Source organism: Rhea americana, unplaced genomic scaffold, assembly GCF_003343005.1.
Source record: "Rhea americana isolate MKP2758 unplaced genomic scaffold, rheAme1 scaffold_36, whole genome shotgun sequence".
NCBI lineage: Eukaryota > Metazoa > Chordata > Aves > Rheiformes > Rheidae > Rhea > Rhea americana.
In genome coordinates this window covers 6,348,911-6,369,298 of record NW_028186490.1, presented here as the reverse complement: position 1 = coordinate 6,369,298, position 20,388 = coordinate 6,348,911, and the positions used below count along the sequence as shown (strand labels likewise).

The 20,388-nt window shown below is 36.5% G+C and overlaps 1 protein-coding gene across 9 annotated transcripts; it reads left to right on the top strand.

Annotated features, from left to right (window-relative positions):
• Nucleotides 1–6: 6 nt before the first annotated feature.
• Nucleotides 7–9,431, top strand: DYDC1 (DPY30 domain containing 1). 9 transcript variants are annotated; one of them, XM_085312349.1, is made up of 6 exons: nucleotides 7–273; nucleotides 4,681–4,833; nucleotides 4,947–5,069; nucleotides 6,864–6,956; nucleotides 7,788–7,880; nucleotides 9,221–9,431. In XM_085312349.1, exons 2-6 carry the CDS (start codon nucleotides 4,687–4,689, stop codon nucleotides 9,272–9,274), a joined length of 510 nt encoding a protein of 169 aa, XP_085168475.1. In that variant the 5' UTR covers nucleotides 7–273; nucleotides 4,681–4,686; the 3' UTR covers nucleotides 9,275–9,431. The 9 variants fall into 9 exon arrangements, with proteins under 9 accessions (XP_085168475.1, XP_085168472.1, XP_085168473.1 ...); XM_085312346.1 differs by having other exon boundaries at nucleotides 4,678–4,833; XM_085312347.1 differs by lacking the exon at nucleotides 7–273 and adding an exon at nucleotides 2,678–2,770.
• Nucleotides 9,432–20,388: the final 10,957 nt, after the last annotated feature.

Below are 20,388 nucleotides of genomic sequence, written 5' to 3'. Positions count from 1 at the left end.
GAGGCCGCGGGGGTCGGTCCGGCTCCGCGCTGCCTCTGCCCATCGCCTTCCTCAGGAGCGGAGAGCAGCACCGGGCCCGCAGGCCTGGCGCAGTGAGGGGCTCCCAGGAGAGCCTGCGGGCCCCCGGGAACTGCCCGTTACCGGGCGCCCTGGGAAGCGCCGGGAGGGAGCAGCTCCGTCGCGGCACTCGGCTGTTTTCGCTCGCTGTAAGGCGTAGCTGCTCCTGCGTGGAGTGTTCGGAGCGTGCTTCCTAAATGTGTGGCAGCCGCTCGTGTAAGTGTTGCTAAACTCTTAAATTAGAAAGTTGGGAGTGAGGAGGAGGAGGTAGGCTCTGCCAGGGCGGCTGCGGCTGTAATGCAGGCTTGTGACACTTGTTTGTTGAGCAGCGGCGACATCGTCTGGCCAAAGGAAAAGATACTGCGACTTGCATGTCAGATCACGTCAGGAAATACCATTTGGCATTGGTGTTAATTTTAAAGAATTCTAAAGTTACACTGCTCTGGCATGTATGCTGTTGAAAGGGTGCTATTTAAAGGTAATAAATTACCAAAACTGAATTCTCAATTAGATGTTGCAGAACAGAGGAAGTTTTGTAAGTTTGACTGTGAGAGTTGTTGCATGCTATCAGAATCTCAAGCTTTTTTCTCAATACTTCACTGAATTGTACTTTATCCAGATCACAGCCTTCCTCCTTATAATTTTCTACCGTACAATTATGCTTTATTAGTGAATTGTTTTATGGCTACATCTGTTCCTAGTATATCTTTTATGTCTATTATGTATTATATAAGAAATATCAAAGCCAGCTTCTTACAGCTGTTAAAAACAATTTTTGGAAGGTATTCTTCATTATTCTGATGCAGTCTTTCATTCTGGAAAATGTTGCTAGGGAAAAACTTCAAGATAATGCTCATACAATTAAGCTTCAGAAGTAACAGGACAGACACTTTGTTTTATAAAATGCAAGTTATTTGAGCTCTTTTTATTACCTGGTTAAAAGTTACCAGTAAAACAAATAACTGGCCAAGTAGGTGAATGAACATCAGCCAAGAAGTTTGTCAATTAGGAGAAAAGATCAGTCAGCTTTAATGCAGAAAACCTAATTTTAAGCATGTGGCATCACAGCTCTATTTAAAAAGATAACCTGTACTTGGCTACAAAATCCTTGCTCAGTTTTAGCCGACGTTCTTTATGCTAAAATTCTGAGAATATTTTCTTTCTTAAATTGGTTTCTAGTTTAATTATGTCTAATATAGTTTTCTAGTTTATTACATATTATTACATACCTGTACATATAAGGAATGATTTGTCTACAGATTAACCTGGATCTGTACGTTGCCAAATCTGGAACTGATTAAAGATGGAATGTTTTACTTTTTTGGTGGAAGTTCTCTTCTGCTGTAAAAAGAAAATGTTCAGAGAGATGTAGTTAAATGCATTTGAATGAGTTTTCCAAAAGGAAACGCCACAGCAACTGCAAGGAGTGACAGCAGTTACTTTATTCTTGCTGAAATTAATACATTGTCCTATAGGTGTATGCTGAAATTCTTTTATAAGGTATGCACCAGTATTTAAGTGACTGGAGCAGAAAAATATCAASAACGCTGACTGCAGTATTGTAATGAAAATGGTAATTAGATTTATATCACTAGGTTTATACCTAGTTTGAAGATTCCTCAAGCTCTGTAAGAATAGCCAAGATAGAAGCAACTAGTTTCTAATAAAGCAAGATTTTTGCCACTGACCACAGCATGAGCAGCTTCAGATGCTGGAGGATACTAAGCACCCTGTCACCTCATAGCTCTTCTCCAAGTTTGTTATTTCCAGCTACTGCCATGTTGTTGTGCCATGTGTTTGTGGTGTCAGCGCAGAGCCAGCTTCTGCAGCCTCCTTTGGGTTGTTCAATGCTGATGGTGGCTTTGGGACCCACAAAGTCAATAGACCAACATTTTAAAGCACAGGCCAACTAGATTCCCAACTTAGAGCCCAAATGGGACCACTATATCATTTTTGCCTGGGCTCTTCTACCTGCTTAGTTTTTACTGAAGCGTGCGCTCAGCAGCGCCTTTGCTGAAATATGTCTTTAAGAAGATGAGGTGCTGAACGGGCACTTTGCAGTTTTTTTAGTGGCCCCCCTGTAAAAAAAATCTCTACCTGATTACCTAGTTGGGTCTTTCTAGCTTCATCTCCCACTCGTTTAGTTCTTGCTAGGCCTTTTGAACTGATTAGGAGAACTTGACGTATTCATTACTTGGCTCCATGAAAGCAATTCTACGCTATAATCCTTGTCTCTCAAACGTAATGAACATACAGAAATCCTGATTTTTTTTTTTTTTTTTTTGCAAGGCAGACCTTATAAAGGTATTTGTGCCTCTTTGCTAAAGTATTTTTTGATTTAAAAATCACTTCTGATGTCAGGCACCAACACCGCGTGCAGCACTCTTACTTGTGTCGTTAAAGCCAGAAACAAACCTCCCTTCACCGCCAGGCTTGCGTTGGCATTCCGCTTTAGCAGCCGCCTCGCCTTGCCGCCGCAGCGGCGGGATCCCCGCGCTGCGCCTGACACCGCTCGAGCGCACGCGCCGCGGGGAGGCCACGCCCCCTGCCGCGTGGCCCGCCCCCGCCGGGGCCTGCCGCCAATCGGGTGCCTCCTGCCGGGCGCGTGCGCTCTCGAGCGGCGCCGCGTAGCAACGCAGCGCGTCCTGCGGCCGCWTCCGCCGGTGACGTTGTGGCCGTTACGTCCGTTACGGCGCTGGAGCCGGCGTTGGATGTGAGGAGCGGACCGCAGCAGTGGGGAGGGAGGCGCCCCGCGAGCTAGCTCTGGCCTGCCCCCTTGGGAGCCGGTGTGAAGGTGAAGGGTGAGAGAGAGTCTTAATAGCCGTGGCTCTCCTCGGGGCCGCCGCCGCGATTCGTGGGCCAGCATAAAACGTCCTGGCTCTGTGCTGCCGCCGGCCCCTGGGGGCGCAGAGCTGCACGGCGGGTTGAGAGGCCGTGCTGCTTCACAGATCTCAAACCTTAAAGCTTGCTTTTGTTAGTTCAAATTAAAATTTCTCTAAAACATTGATGGAACCACTTCACTGTTCTTCAAATACCTATAGTAAAAAAAAAAAAAAAATAGAAAAGAGGCTTTCAAACTCGTAAGTTTTGTGTATAGCAGAATAATAAGATGTTATTTATACCTACTCTATAGTTACTTGTTTTGTTGTAGAAATGGATGAAATCATTAAGCCAGTCTTTTCCCAAAACAGGTCCATAAAACAGATCTGGRATGTAAATATACTTAAAAATTGAGTGGCAAAATCACTTGAAGACTGAGAAAATTAAAATCTTAAGCGATTTAGCTGCATATGACATGCACTCTGTTAGCAAAATATGAATGAGTTAATGGGATGTTCTCTGCATGTAGTAGTGTTTCCTGTGGATATGCTGGATTTATATCCAAAGTTTATGTGTATATGGACTAAGGATGCATAAAACATATACTTTCAAATGCTATATAGATGTTTCTGAGACTTCAATCCTATTTTGTGTATCCCTTTCATGGCTGATGTAAAGCAGAACCTGCAAATCCTGTTTTGAATAGTCTGTGTTAAGCTACCTGCTTCACTTGCTCTGTGACTACTTGCTCACTCAGTGGCAAACAAGTTAGTCACCTATGTAGCAAAGTCCCTTTTCCTCATACCAGCATGTTTGGCTATTGCTCTAGAGAAGGGAGAGAATAGTATGTTAGTAAACAAGCATAATGTAACAGCAGTGATTCCTTCTGGCCATTTCTGTGAATGAGCCATGAATGACAGCCAAGCTTGAGCTGAGACACGGAATCTTTTTTACCCCACCCACTTGCTTCTGTTTTCCCTTTGTGAAAGAAGACAGTGTTCCAACTCTTTCATGCAAAATCTCTTACAATGGTTATTTTTAATTAAAACTGAATTGCTGGTCCTATTACTCTCTTATGTAAATTGTTCTATTCTCTGTTGTGAGGAGGTTAAGTTATGGCACAGAATACACAGAGTTCTCCTTTCCAAATAGGGCTTCTGCCTATATCAATTACACTGCCATTCCATCACAGCAGAGATACTTAGGTTTTCTGATTTGCAAGCTTGCATAGCTTGTATGTCACTTGAAGTACCACCCTGAGCTTTATAGTACTTTTAATTTCTGTCTGCTAACTTGTGTACATCTATTCTTTGTCAGTAGCAAAGAAGGAGAGGTGGTGGACAAAACATTTCCTATTCATTTTGCTGGTCATACTAATTTGTTTATTTATGTATGCAGGAATTGATTTCAGTCAGTTCACAATCTATTAGAAAGAATATTCTTAGAGGCGTAGGAAAAAGTTAATAGTAATACTTCAGCTGAGATTGTAGCTCTATGAGCTTGTAAATTCCATGTATTGTTTGCATACAAATTTAGTTCCTATTTTGAAGAGAAGAACTAGAGAAGAATTGTCTAGCAAGAGGAATGTATAAAAAGGGAAATGGAAGCAAAATTCGTACAATGGGTCAGCAGCAGGTCTGGAAATCCWTGCATCCTTGGACCATACTCATCAGATAAATTAGCATTACTGAAATAAACAAAAAGAGTAATGCCATATTCAACATTTGGTATTCAAGTCAATTCTTAAAAACTTCAATTTAAATCTGACTTGGTGGTTAATGAATGTCTGTTTGTTTTCAGTAGGTGTAAATGGAATCTCAGTACCTGAAGAGATGCCTCGGAAGTTGCTTAGTAAAGGGACTAGCAGAGGTTGTAGAGCGTCGGCCAGCAGACCCAATAGAGTACCTGGCACACTGGATTCATAATTACAGAAGAATCTTGGATGAAGAACAAAAGGTGGATTTTATCTTGGGCAAAAACTTTCATGACAATATAGTCAATATTAGTTAATCTCTCTTTTTCTCTTTTATTTTTTTTTAATTGATTTTGTGTTACCTATTTGATAATAGAGAATGTTGGAGAGGACCGAGTTGGAACAAGAACGGGAAGCTGCCTTGGTAGAACTCAAAATGTTAGAAAAAATGAAGGAAGAAGAACTTATAATCCAGCAGAAACTCGAAGAAGAACGTCAGGTTAATAATAGTTAGTAAGAGTTAATTGTAATACTATATGATGCTGTGGCAACTCATAGCACTCTGTATGCTTCTGATCTCTATATAACGATTTTGAAAGGAGGTGACATAAAATAAGTATTTTAACCTTTCAAAATAATAAATGAAATGATTAGTCAGCAGATGGGAAAGAAAACTTACAGACCGTGCGGTAAGATGTTATTAAAAAGATGAAGGTGCCTAAGGTAAAGAACAAGCAATTTAAGACTTCAGTGAGAAGTAACTTAAAATTAGTGAACCATCTTCTTTACTTTACATGAGAGCTGGTGCATGTAAAGCTAGAAATAATTCAAATAATTTTTGACAGACCTCTGCTAGGTAGTCTGGGATTTATAACTGACTGTTGTCTCAGGCTACTTCATTGTAATATCAGTATGGCAAAGGAGGTAATGCGAATGTATACACAGTTACAGATTACTGAAAATGCTTGGCAATCAGTGAATGAACATTGTCTGTTTAAGGTATAGCCTTATCCAATGAGGTATCTTGTGCTACTGGAGCATTCTGTTGGCATAAGGCAATTTGAATCCTGTACTGTGTGGACTTGAAATATGAGAAATGAAGATATGTCTGCATTTCTAACTGTCCTTTATAGAGGAGTCTCATGAATTTAGCCACCTGTGTAACAGCCTCAGTTACATATGTTGCTTTAGTTATGTACGTTGCTTTAGTAATGGAGAAAAGTTTTATTACTGGTCTTTTTTTAACACAGCTGACTTTCACATGACATTAAAAACAAAAGTGTAATTTTCCATACATGCTAATCTCATTAGACCCAGTTCTAGTGTAAGCTGCGTTCATTCTATTTCACTTGTGCTTTTTTTTTTCATATTTGTGATTTACTAATTTGCAGACCAAAAATCGTTTACTTAAAGATTTAATGAATCGTTTAAAAGAGTGAATGGAATTGAGAATATGAGGTTGTGTCTAGTGATAAGTCACAGAAAATTTAATATATTATTTCTTATAAATTGTGGGAAAGAAGTTGAACAATACAGTAGTTAGACTTTTTTTCTTTTTTTTAACCTATCTCACAGTACTGGCTCTAGTCATGTCCTCAGGCTTGCTTTGATTGTACACACCAAAAGGAAATGAGAAAAAGAGTTACTACAATATGACAGTGCTTGTAGTAACTGCTCACAAAATGCTACAGCACACAAGAACAGTTTGTTTTTGTCTCTAGCCTCTAATGTTGTTGAATGTGAATGCTTAAACTATGTAGTTTCTGATGTTTTGATATAACAGGACTTTGGGCTCGTGTAGGATAAACACCTTGTATTACATATTTTTGATTGGAAATTGTAAAGATTGATGATGAAGATTCATATTAATGACATAATTTATCAGTCTTTTCCATAGATTTGATTGTATATGGATTCATCTTTATATGCTAGATACTGTGCAGAGTATTGGAGAGCTTAATCCTCATTACAGGAGATAATAGGCTGATAATGGGATAATGGGCTTGAGGAATTAGACAGTATCTTAACATCTTCCATTGTCTTTTTTTTTTCTTCCTCTTGGTATTAAAACCTTCCAATCCTTTCTACATTGAAAGGACTTCATCTTACTAACATTGCAGTTTTGTTTCATGCTTTGTTTTTTTTTTTTAAGACTTCAGTCATGAAATATATTTTAAGTAATGGGATGGGGAAGATAAGTGTGTATTTATATGTGTGTGTGGGAGAGTGGTGCCTGATTTGTTGTTGGGTTTTTTTTTTCCTTCTAATTTGTCCTTTCATGAAATGACTGCAGGAGCAGTTGGAACGAGAACGTGAGGAGTTGGAACTGCAGAGGATAAAAAAGGAGAAGGCAGAAAGATGGCTGTTGCAGCAGAAAAATCAAGAGGTTTAAGCCAAAGCTTAGTCAGGGATTTGAAAATAGTATTTATCAGCTGTCTTTTCAGATGCAGGCATTAAATACAAAATGCAAGGCAGAACCTCATAGGTGTTGAACTAACACATTAAGAATAATTTTTTAAAAATGTGTGAAAATGGAGGAAGAATGTCTAACCGTTTACTTCTAGTCTGAGTTTTATACTTGAGTTTTGGTCTGTTCTATTAGGTTGGTTTAGTTTATATTCAGAACAAAGTATAAATTTGTTCCACAATTTAGCTTAAGGTCAGTTTAGTTGATGCTGTCCTTGACAGTTTTTATGAGAAAGCATTCTAACTTAGGTCTAATTTAAGAGTCTATTCAGTAATGTTTGACCATCTGTCAGTGCAAATTCCATTTGCTGTACCTGGGAAAAGAATTATGATTCCAAAATGCAATGTCACTTAATTATAAGAGGTATAATCCTCCTGGTGCACAGGAATTTATACTAGCAGAAAAGTGCTTACACAGATCCATGTAAATATATGGGCTTTTACTGGTACTTCAATAAAATCATAAACTGCTAATTGACATGTTTATCTCAATAAAGCTTTCAAATGTGAATACTTTTAAAATTCACATGGAGTACATCATAGTTTAAAGATGTGTCCTGTTTAAAAAAAAATAAAGTAGTCTTAATGAGAGTACAAAGACATTATTTACATATTAACATATTTGTGTAGCATGCAACTATAATATTCTCTTTATATTAATACTTAAAGTCATTTTAAGGTATTTGAAGTGTTCTGTATAAAAAATTACTCATGACATGGTATACCTTTAACTGAAAACTCATTACTATAGGGGCAAGAAAAGACAATAGCTGAACTTACAGATAGATTTGGAGCACCTAATCTGACCCGAGTTGAGGAGCTAGATGAGAGTGGACAATCTGAGGTAAATGTGTAGGAAGTACAGTGAGATTATAAAATACTGGTTCTTAAAGATTTGCTTATCTGTAGTAACATATCAAAGGCTAGAACTGTCACAGTCAAGACGGTGCTGATTGTCACCTGTGGCTCTTAAGGGAAGATATTTTGGCTATAATTGCCAAACTGTCCTTAGACTGCTGTTTGCTGAAAGTTAAGATTGTCTAAAAGACTGTATGTCTGGTGTTAGCTGATTAAATTCTGAAGTATTAAAGTGAACTTTTTTATTCAGATATGATACAAATGAAGAGTATGAGTGTTCTCAGAGAGGTGGTAGCTTTTCTTTCCCTTATGAACAGATATAACAGAATACCTACTAAATCATGAAAGGTGATTTGCTTTCACTTATTATAAGGCATGACAGTATGTTTAATGCATAATGCCAACTCCTGTGAAATCAAACATTCCGTTTTATATATATTCAGTGGACATAAAATAGTGTGTGTCTGACTTTTTTCAATTGGTGTGACTTGAGATATTGATAGTCTAGTTTTAGTATGTCAGTTTCAGAATTCTTTTATTAGTATTACTAATTTGCTCACATAATTTCTGTCATTAATAGTGTAAATCTAGCTCAGAATTAATACTGTGATATTAACAAGCTTTACGCTTAAGCTTAGTATGGTTTAATAGCCTGTTTTATAAGTGTTCTCCAAATGTATTTATGACTATATTTATGACTATACCTAGGGTCAGGTTTTCACAGTTAAATTTTCTGTTGAGAAACAGATGAGCTCTCAAGGTCTTTTCTAGCCCTGATTTTTATAATTTTCTGATAATTGCATATTAAAAAATATTCATGAGGTGCAGACATATTTTATCAACCCTTAAATAAGCAAATTGCAAAACCAGATGTGAAAATAAGTAGTAATCTTATCTGCTTCCTAATTCACACATGTCAGCTTCCAAATTTTCATACCTGAAGTGGTTTGAAGTTGAATCTCATTGGCATTTGGTGATGTTATTTCAAGTTTGGCAGTGATGTGTTTGTTGAATTAATACACACTTGAAGAATAGATCACTAAAATGAATATAGGTACACCTGTACTATTGAGATAATTCTGTTATCAGAATTATGATACTTGTCTGCATCCAGACTTGCTAGATTTTATTAAAAAAAGTCTGGTGATAAACTTACTATTAACTTACTAAACTTACTAAATATATTTCACTGAATGAAAGAATACATTATTATATTGATGAATACCTGCTTGCTGTGCCTGTTTATCGTGTGTGGGTTTTTATTATTATTTTTATTCAAAGTTGAGTTAATGCTAGTGACTGACAGAACTTCTTTTCTGGTTTTAGAGTATAACAGATCTCACAGCAGAAATGGAACAAGAAAGGTCCCAGCCTATCTGAAAGCAGTAAATATATTTTCTACACATTACCTGCTGATCCTGAAGTGTAATGACTTATTGTCAGTTATGTATTTTATACAGAGAGTTGATTTATGTAACCTGCTGTTTCTATTTGCTGTGCTTTGTGGGCATTTATATAAAGTCTGTTAATTCTGGCATGCAGTGCTTCCTCGTTGTTCTTAAATCATAATAGCTAGCATGACTGATTTAGAGGAAAACTGTAACTAATAAGAAAGCAGTAAATGTATTTTCTACTTATTACCTTTTGATTCCTGAAATTTTGAACGGAATATAAGTAAGTAATCTATCAAGGTTATGTTGGGATAGAGGTGAAAATATGATAATTTGAGTCAAAAGAATAAAAAAATATTGAAACATGATTTTCCAAGGATTTGAATGGTTTCTGATTTGGAAATGGAATGTTTTCAAGTTCTACACAGCTAGCTCAACCCAAAAAGTAATTGCAAGATTTATGCTATCTAGAAGAAGTAAATTGAGCTCTCTGTGGCTTATAGACAGACATACTAAAAGATCTTGTCTAACTTAAAAATCATGAGGTATGTTTTGTAATATTAGGGGTTTACTCTAGGCTTTATAGCCTTTTATGTTCATTATATGATACAGGTTATGCAAATCATTTTTACAATACTTAAAGATTCCATTAATTTTTATAAGAACAGATATCTGTAATCATTGATATCTTCATACAGGTTGTCAAGAATGTTTAATGCCTATTCATTATAAGTGGAAAAGACACCAGCATTACGAAATCCTATGCTTCTTGGCTAAAAATTGCCCTTCCGTCTTAGTGTCTTCTAATAATTCAGGTTAGTTAGACAATTAACATTTAAATTATTGACAGTATTGTCTAATGAAATACTATTCATTGTAAATTCTGTGCAAAGTTAATTTATTTGGCATTCTTTAGTTTTGGGGTGAAAGAGATTTTGAGCGTAGTTTCACTTTACTACTTCATTTATATTTATAGCTGGCTTTTAAAGTTTTTGCTGTCTTTAGCAAACAGGCAAAGGTCAATCATGTAATAAATATTTTTCTGCTCTAAGTAAATGATTCTGCTCATGTAGCCTGTGCTAGGCAAAATCCTATCCTTTTTTTAAAGGAGATCACTGTTGATTTATAGTATAATAATATATTATTTTCACCTTAAAAATAATAAGGCTATTGCCCATCTATTAAAAAAGCTGTTGTACTCTTTATTGACATATCGCTTTTACTCTTGACACTCCTAGTTTGCATGTTGGATATGAACCTTTTATTAGAACAAAAGAACAGCATCTCCCAGTATAAATATTGATGAATATTTGTGCAACTCTTTTTAAGTAATGAACAGTGGGACTACTTGTGTGACCAGGCGGTCTGGCTTTGATATCTACATGTATTTTGTATTGGTACAGGTGTGCAATTTCCATAAAAATCAAAGTGCCAAGAACCTTTTCTTTGGTATGAATGTGTCCTTATGGTTGATATTCTAGTAAACAGGTTCTGTCACAGCTTATGATTACATTTATTAGCAATAGTTAAWGTAGTAATCCTTAAGGCTGCGCTTTAAGATACTACAGTTTGAATTACATCTATAAACATTGTATATACCAGATTCTTATGTATATCTCAGCTAGAGTAACTGCATAAATACATGAAGATTTTCTTTTGAACCAGTATGTATACTGCAAACTTTTTTTAGATTAAAAATTTCAAAAACAATTCAAAAATTGGTGAATAACTAATGTTCATTTACATTTTATATCATCATAATGACTGAAAATTTCAGACTTCATATTTGATTAGGAATTCTGTTTTACTTATAAGACTACTTAAAAATCTATTAGTAGATAATTCTAACTACTATTTCCAACTTGTGGCTTTGATTGTCTATCATTTCATAATATTCCTATTTTGGTTTCTGTTTTGTTATATGCATCCACTAGAGTGCATCCTTGAAAAGAAAAAAAAAAGAGAGAAAACACACCTGTGTCTATATGAGTCACAGACTATGAATATTGCAGCTTTTGTTCGTCTTTTCTTTGTTTTGCTTATTTTAACTTTGAATTTTATCTGTCATCTTGCAGTTGCTATTTCTCATCCTCATTTTAGATGGGAATTGAATTTTCTTTTATCAGAAAATTCCTTAGCAGCAGTCAAAATAGAATGACAGATTCTGATTTACCTATTCCTTTGATGTTTCATATTAATCTGTTCACGTACAGAAGACATAAGGTGGTCAGATGTCCTAATGGGAATCTCCAGTTGACAGAATTTGGTGTGCATGGATCTATTGTATTGATCTCTTCCTACAGCTTTCTGTGTAGGAATTCTTATGTCAGCCATGGGACCACAGGGTAAACAGTTGTTGGCTCAGTATTTTCTTAGGATGCAAAGCAGCCTATACATAACTTGGAAATATTACTATAATTTACGAAGAATGATGACTTCTTCTTGGAAGTCTTAACTTGTAGGGAAATAAAGGCATCTTAAAATAATCTTTGCCGCCTTCTGAACTGCAGCCTTCTGTGGAATAAGGCCCGGTTAGGGCCTGGAACATGAAGAGGACAGAGGAAAAGATGCTATTTTGTTGTTAATGCATGCAATGTGATTCCAGAAGCATCAATTCAATTTAACCTTTACATAAATAAGATAGTCAATTGGAAAAATAATGAAATTAGCTAATGTAACTTAAGCTACAGTTTGCTTTCCCCTTGAAAGCATTTTTTTGGAATGAAGATGATGGAACTCAGAAGCAAGTAATGGAAAATGCTCCTGAAAATAAGATGCTAAATACTGACCGAAGATTTATCAAATTCTCTCTTTTCCTTTCTTCAGAACAGAAACAGACTTACTTAGGCTGCCGTAAGACAATACAGATCCTTTAAAGAATACACTGGTAGTAATGTGCCAGTTCACAGCTGTTCTCATTCTGGCAGTACTGAAGTGTAAGGATGAAAACGGATATCACGCCCAGTACAGGTCAAAATGAATCAGTTTACCAGGCTGCTCACAAAGATGGAACCTCAGCTCTGCTGTGTGAGAAGCTTTTCTCCTAGAAGAGAAGCACATTGCAACAAGCATGTTTTAATGTTAGTTTTTAACAGAATAGGCTTTATAAGCCTACTGCCCTCTTTCCTATGGTGGATGATTTTCCTTTACAGTCTAAATAAACTAATTTATTCTTTTGTAAGCAGAAGCTTAGTATGTCAACCTGCTAATGGCAATGAGAGTTGGATGCACGAACTGCAGCAACAGAAGGCTTATGAATATAGATGAAAACTCTGCCAAATGTATGAAACTGATAATGATTAGTCTTTTCCTCATTGTTTTGTGTCTGGCCTGCTTTAAACTGTTTAAAAATTTCAAACTAAGATGAGAAATTTGGGTTTGATTTATAAAAAACATTCAATAGTTAGGAATATCATAACCAATGTTATCTATATTGTCCTACTCTTCCTAAGGAATATATAGAAGCTTTGGGAGTGTTTTTAACAACTCTTGAAGAATATTTTGTCACTTTTTGCTTGTAGTCATTTCTAGATCTACAGCAGGAGCTGCTATTCTAGAGGAATTTTTCCCATAATCTTGGGAAAGTGGATGGGAAAAATATATGATTTTATTTTGGTGGTTTGGATTCAGCAGCTTGTTTTCTGGACAAAACAGATGATTTTAATCAGTTGGTCCYCTAATTTAGATGTGGTCTTGCAGATTCCAGATAAAGACAACAGCCTTTTCTGTTGGAGGAGGATGACGTATGTCTGAAATGGATCAAATATCTTCATTGATTTGCTTTTCTTAATGAACTGAATTAATTTTTCAGCTCTGTAATAAAGTTGATTTTGCTGTTCTTATTTTTTAAAAATAATTCGAAGCGAAAAATATTTTTGGTGCACTGAGGAAATAGTATTCTAAGGATCTCAATTTTCTTCTCATTGAAGCTGCTGAAAGAGCTCTTGTTGAAATCATTAGTAACAGGGCTGAGCTCTTTATTCACACAAGTTCTACCCATTTTGGATTTATTAAACTTCTAATATACTTAATATTAAAATATGTGAGAATTGATTGACTCAAACTACAGGTGGAGAAAGATACTGCAGAAAAGAAGAGATTAATTGTTGCAGGGGGGATGGGAGAGAGGAAACACTCAGATAATAAATCATTCCCATTGCAGCAGAGGGGGCACTGCACCTCCCCTTTGCTCAGGTTCAAGTCGCATTCCTGGGAGTGTGTTGTGGGCTTCTCCAATCATTCTGCTTCATTTCTACCCCACCTCCTGAATGGACTTTCTTCCAGAAATAACTGGCTGAATGCAGACACACCTGTATTTGGTTCATTATCTTAAGCAATTTTGGTTTTGCTGCTGATGTGTTTAGTAGATAAGTTTAAAAAATGCTATTTATTTAGCTGATAGTTGTTACCCTGGAAACTAGATCTGTTGTTTGTTTCACTGTAAACCTAGCTGCACTGAAAAGTTACCCCTAGGCACTGACAGCTGAAAATTTCCAGGGCTGGGACTCCTATGAAGTTCTGAGGCAGCTGTTCTTCAACATTTTTTCAGTATCTGTGCAAGCGAGGCTACAGAAAAAAGTGCACCAGTGCACCATTACTATTCTTTTTCTCACTTAGCCTTGAGCTAAGTGTGACTTTATGTATTTAGCTGTATTTAAAAACTAAGGAAGTTTCTCAGCAAGAATTATAATCAATCATCCATTTTGAACACTAGAACACTACTATATTGTCTCAATAGATCATGTTTTTTATAGACACTGATCTCTTTATATAGGATATTTATGATAAAGGTTATCACTGTTGCTCAAACCTAGACTTTTGTTAGGAGTGTTAGCTCCATTTGAGTCATCTGACTTTTCCAGCTTTTTTTTAACACTATCATACAGAAACTCAGCATAGTTACATTCTATAAGAACCTGTCTTAGAATTCACCTAAGCTTTGCTTGGCACAGAAAATCACAAAAGTACAGCCAGACTATATACTTTGCCTGACTCTAGACATAAAATACAGCATTGTCAAGGCAGTTTTCCTTTTTTTCCTGCAGTTTCTTCAAATGTCTGTTCCAGCAGCTACAGCTCTTTTCTCACTACTCTGTGACTACAAGAAAGTTGCTATCTAAATGTATAGAAGTTCTTGCAGCTGGAAGCAATATGCTGTTATATTTCACACATCTTTAAATCGAAGGACGGTCTAACCTTTTTTTTTTTTTTTAAAAAATGACTATATTGCTTTGTTTGAGAAGATAAATAAATTCTTGCTATTTAGTAAAATAAAATTTTATTGCTTGAAGTATTTCAATGTTATAAATATTGTCAAAATTAATCCTTCAGTTTTGAATAGGTTCAAATATTTGTGAATTCAAAATCTGGAAATGAATTTTGTATTCCAGCTTTCTTTCTATGCAGAAGATATTTTAGTTTCTAAGGAGGCCAGGTTTGTTCCTACTGAACCTACCTTGGCAGGACTGCTGCTTAAGTCCTGGCAAAACATTCATGCCAGCTGTGTGGGAATATGTGGGTATGTGTCTTAAAAATAATTACACATTGCAGTCACTTTGTTGATCTTGCTTCTAAAGACTTACAGAATCCCAGTAGCATTCTTTTGTGGTATTGGAGAGGCAGAGAGGTAACAAAAAAGAACTAATCGCCCATGCCAAAACCTCCAAATGCCTTGTGCTCTGACCAGTGCTGTTGGGATGTTGGGATGCTAAAGCATTGGTAACAACTGGGGAGTGGTTAATAATAAACTGCAGTTGTAGACATAGCATTAGTTCTCTCATTAATCAAGATTTCTAAAGGCATAGAAAAGACAGGATGTCTTAGAGGAATGTTRGTTTATGATGGGTGCTGATTTAACAATAATTTTCAGAAACAGAAAATAGGAGCTTTCGCTTCAGAATAATAGCTCTCAAAATACAAATCTACTTCTGAGGATGAAAGTGGTTCGAATTTTCCATACCTTCTAATACATATGAGTCAAATACTTTTTATCTTTTCAAAGTCTTGATAGGGATAATTTTGGTCATAGTATTGTGAAGTGTGCTCTTTTCTCTTCAGGTTGACTTTCTAGCAGAACTACTGAGAGGCCAAAAGTAACACTTGTGCCTAATTGCAAGCAACATGGATTGTGGTCATAAGAAAGAAGCAATAGCTGTAACCCAGTGAGCTGTCAACCTCAGAAACAAAACAACCGTCTGCCTAGGAAACAAAGAATAAATGATAGGTATGAATTTAGGACATTAAGGCACTCATAATAAAAGTGCATTAATAGGAACAGTTGAAAAAGATAAAAAGAAAAAGCCGAGGGATGAGAAAATGTGGGTGGAAGTAGAAGGAGATACACCTAAGAAATTCTTGCACTTGTTTAGTGTTATGAGCTACCCAGGTATGGTAGGGTTCAAGATGTAAAGGAAATACCTGCTATAGTTCTGTCCATCTCCTTCCCTGCCTCATAGAGCTGCAGGCTTTGGAAAGTTTCCCTTTATAGAACTGAAATGCGATCTACTTTCTTGAGGAAACTAACCTAGTGTCATTGGTCCATCTCCTGGAGTAATGTGCTTTTTGCGATGAGCATAACTTGAATATTCTGCATTGCAGAAATGGAAAATTTTCAGTCTTAATTCATAAGAACTAAATTCTGAAGTTTGCAGTCTTCATTCATATTGCAAACACTGTTACCAGGTCATGTTCAGGTTTATTTTTGTTAGTTTTGGTTCTTTTTGCATGTTTCATTTGCAGTAAGAAAGGTGCGACATTCTTGGTCCTTATATTTCTCTTTGTTAAAAGCGTTCATGGTGCTGGTAGTCAAAAATATTACACCTCACAAATCCCACTTAGTTCTTAGACAGATTTAGTGCCATTTGGCAGAAGGGTAAAAATTTGCCTTCAAAGAAGAGACAAAATTGTTATACATCTGCTACTTCTAGCAGAAGCATGAGTGTTAGTATAGCATTCTTTGGTGGTTCTTTTGTATTTTCCAGTAGGAAGTCAGTTGTCTGTCAATCACAGAAATACAAGAACACAAGGAAAGGGAAACCACTACATACATATGTTTTTATTACTAATCATTTTGGAAGGATCATTAAAATCAGGAGGATCTAATCATAGTAGGTATTTCTAAATTCTAAACAGTCTGTCTAAATAGGTCCAGGCTTCTTAARACTAGACTTCCTCTTTTAACTAAAAGGTTGGAGTTTTTCAAACCTACAGTATAAGCTTACAGTTGCCTCCCCGCTATATTGTTAACATAAGTACCCTGTAGGTCACTGCGTCAGAATAGAATGTGATTAGCAAATCCAGCTTTTCAGTCACTGTTCACAGTACCCCTTGTGAAACAAGCCATATGTATATATAGCATTCCAAAACTGATTGTGCAAGTAGATGTGTTTGCCTATATCAAGCAGTTGAATATATAAGTATGTAAATATTTTCACTGGGAAAATAAATGAGGTACATCTTCAAATATTGATTATTGTTTCACATACACAATGCATATAGGCTTAAATGAAGGTTTTTGATCACTGAATGATTAAGAAATTAGAGTCCTGTATCTCATGAAAGAAAAGTCTTCTGGCATTCAATATCTTGCAAAAGTCCAAAGTGTCTGAATTTAACCTAATGTTCCTTGTCAGGAAGCCAGAACTTACAGATTCCACAATTGTGTTCCCGCAGATAGGTTCCTGAAACCTGGCTTCATGTACTAGAGTCAATATTTGTTTCAAAGTCTAAAGACCACCTGTACTGTAAACATCTATGAACCACTGCAGCAAAAACTCTCTTAGGTAAAGACTGTTTCCCAAAGCACTGAGAAAGTCCTAGTGTTTTATGTATGTACACTGATAATGTCACGAGCCACGTGAATGCAGAAGATCCCAAACTGCTAGGAAACTGCCAAGGTACCCTAGCMGTAATGATTTATAGATCTATGGGTGTATTAGAGCTTAGTATGGTCACAGCAGCATAGTTTGCACAGGTGATCAGACCTATCATTAAAAGTAAGGAGTGCTAACTATTCCCTCAGCAAGGACCTATGGCTGTGTGACTACCTTAGGTGTAGGTAAGGCAGATGGCAGACTCACCAGAGGCTCTCTCTGAAGATGAAGTAACAGTTGAATAAGTTAGAATGAACACTATAAGAAATTGTTATGACTGGAATTTGCATTCATCGAAAAAGTTCCAAGAAAACTCAAGGATGAAATAGTTAAATTGCTCATGGTAGTATGCAGAGGTTGCAGGAGGTCATGTACTCTAGAGAAGGAGAAAGATTATATGAAAGGAGAAATGTTGGGTGACAGAGGATTAACAGTCATCTGTGATCCCATCCTTGCTGCCTCCTTTCCTTCTACGATCAGAATCTGTTTTTCTGTCCCATAATATTTGATTTTGCCATGAATGTCTATAGTCCAGTGAAATTCTACACCTGCATATCTGAGAGGCCTTGAGCCACTTAGATTTTCTGGTAATGATAAAAGAGGTGAGCGTTCTGAAACAGGTGGGAGTTCTAGGTGCAGTTCCTCATATTCAAGCTCTATTGCTCTGACTAGGCTTGTCATTATTCATGCAAAAGAAACCCAATCAAACAAAGCTTCGTTATGATAACATTATAAACAAAATAAAATAATCCTCACCACCACCACCACCTTCCCCAAACCAAGGCTAAATCTTCTTCTTTTTCTTTTCTTTTTTTTTTTCACCAGCAAATCAGAAAACCCTCAAAGGTGTCCCTGTGAGGGCTTCCATAATATAGTAAGTATGAGTTTGGGTCCTTTAATAGTAATGGAATTTTTATGGTTTAGTAAGTAAATGTATGTTCCTTAAAAATCAAGCCATTTGCATTTGAAAGTTGTGATCAGGAAGCCAAATTACTTAGTTTAAGCAATGGTTTTCCAGACTGTGATTCTAATCGAGTAGAGGTGTCTTCATACCTTCTCTTCTTTACCTAAAACAAGTTGCCTAAGGGTTAACCGAAACAGTGATATAGTATGAGTGAGTAAGTCCAAATGTGTACTACTACCACTGGAAACATGATTGTTTTGCAAGTGCAGTAAGGATGACCTGGTTTTAAAGCTAACCTGTCCCCTTCCTTCCCTGTCCACTGTGATAGTTCTGAAGTGGTTTATGTGGAAGCTACTAGCTCAAACATACTTTCTCATTTCTACAGATACCATTTATCCATGCAGAGTCCATTCTCAGTTGTTTATAATTATAATATAAATAAGACATCAGTAGAAATAGATGGAGAAATGGAAGGAGTAAAAAATTTAAATAAAACAAAAAGAAAGGGTAACGTGTCTTAAATAGCCCAAAGGATATAAACAATACAAGATGAGAGGAGGGGCAGAAAAGCAGATACATGCAGGAAAAGAGAAGGTGAGCAAGTAAAACGAACTGATGAGAATATTTCATGAGAGGTCTAAGGTTAAGACAAGTTATCAGTCATATCTGTCTAGAGAATCAGCAGCATCAGTAGTAGCCATTCATAAAATTCTTTTCTCAGTTACACGTTTTTCACTTCATTATCTTCAGGGCTTTCTCAAGGCTACACTAGAACCGCATACTCTGAGAGTTGACAAGTCGGTTGTTCTGTGAACTAGAAGGAGGTTATTTTTGCAGAACTAGAGCTAAAAGGAGCAAAAACATGGGATGACAGTTAGAAAGATTCACATTACTATTCCAGTGGTTGGGGCTGACATTATGTTGATATGAATAATTAGAGAAATATTCAGAAGGACAGTGCTATTTTTACATCATGATTTTCCCGTGTTTAGCATCATTTCAGCACAAAGGAGACATACTGATTGAGAGGATTTTCCCATTAAGCATATTCTGGCAAAATTTCATGGAACGTAGTATAAAGATACTTCATGCAGTGATAGGCACTGTAGGAATTATAAAGAGATAAGCAGAGAAACTGACTTTGTCTCAGTCACCCAACTGCTGAATTTTGCAATAAAGTTAATAGAAATCTTGGGAGCCTGTTACATTGATAGATGAGTCATTATCGGTAGTATGTAATAGAGAAAAATACTGATATCCATCATTATTTTACTATTACCATTATATTTTTTGCACAGACAGGAGATCTGTGCCAATAGCACACGATGGTAGAGAACAGTCTTACCTTTTTACAAATATTTAACAAATCTGGGAAGAGAAGCCAAATTAAACATTACCTAACCTTACAGTGGTTTAGAGTTGGTCACAGATATCCTGGAAAAGAACATACTGAGATGCTTCGTGGTCATGAAGCAAATGTCTTGCTCTTGATAGTAAGACCACACCTGAGAGCAGCTGAAACAGGAGATTTTACACACGTTACGTGAAATGCAGTTGTGCAGCATTTCTAGAATACTATTAACAGAGAGGCTATTTTAACGAAGGGGTGATCTTTCAAAGGTCTGTAGGACCAGTGCATTTAACTAGCCAGAAGTATGAGTTCTAGGAGAGGAGCTGCAAAGGCAAAATAAACAGCAGGGCCTACAAATTGATTACTTGTGTGCCAAATTAATTCGCTCTTCAGCATTTTAAGAGCATTTCTATTGAATAAAAGAATTATGAGAGGCCTGTTCCTGCATTTTGCCTAGGTGTCACCTTAAAAAAAATGGAATGCCTATTTCCAAACTGACCTCTTGTGGGGTTGAAAGCCAAAAAAAGGGGATCAGAAACGAGTGAGGGTGGAACTCATGTAGAGAATACTGTCTTGTCTGCTTCTGCTGGCGGATAACTTGTAGAGCTAAAATGCAAACTCTTACATGTACAAAAAAGAACTTTTGTCAGAGATGCTTTATCCATCCCCATCATGCCTTTCTGTACTCCTGTAAAAAAAAGTGTTTGCATTTAAGGAGGAGTGATTATCACTGGTGTTATTTTAATTTAAAAGTTAATCTATTTAAATGTTATCCATTAACTGGGGTTTATATAATTAGTTACTTTTTGGTCTTCTAATTTTTTGTAATGTTCTGGATTTGTAGGTGCTTTTAATGCATTATTTATTCAGACTGGGATAGAATCTTAGTGTCAGAGGGGTGATGACAGTTACTGCAAAGAAAACTGTGCCTTATAGCATGTATTTGCTTTGTGAATTTTGCATTAAGTGCACCCAGT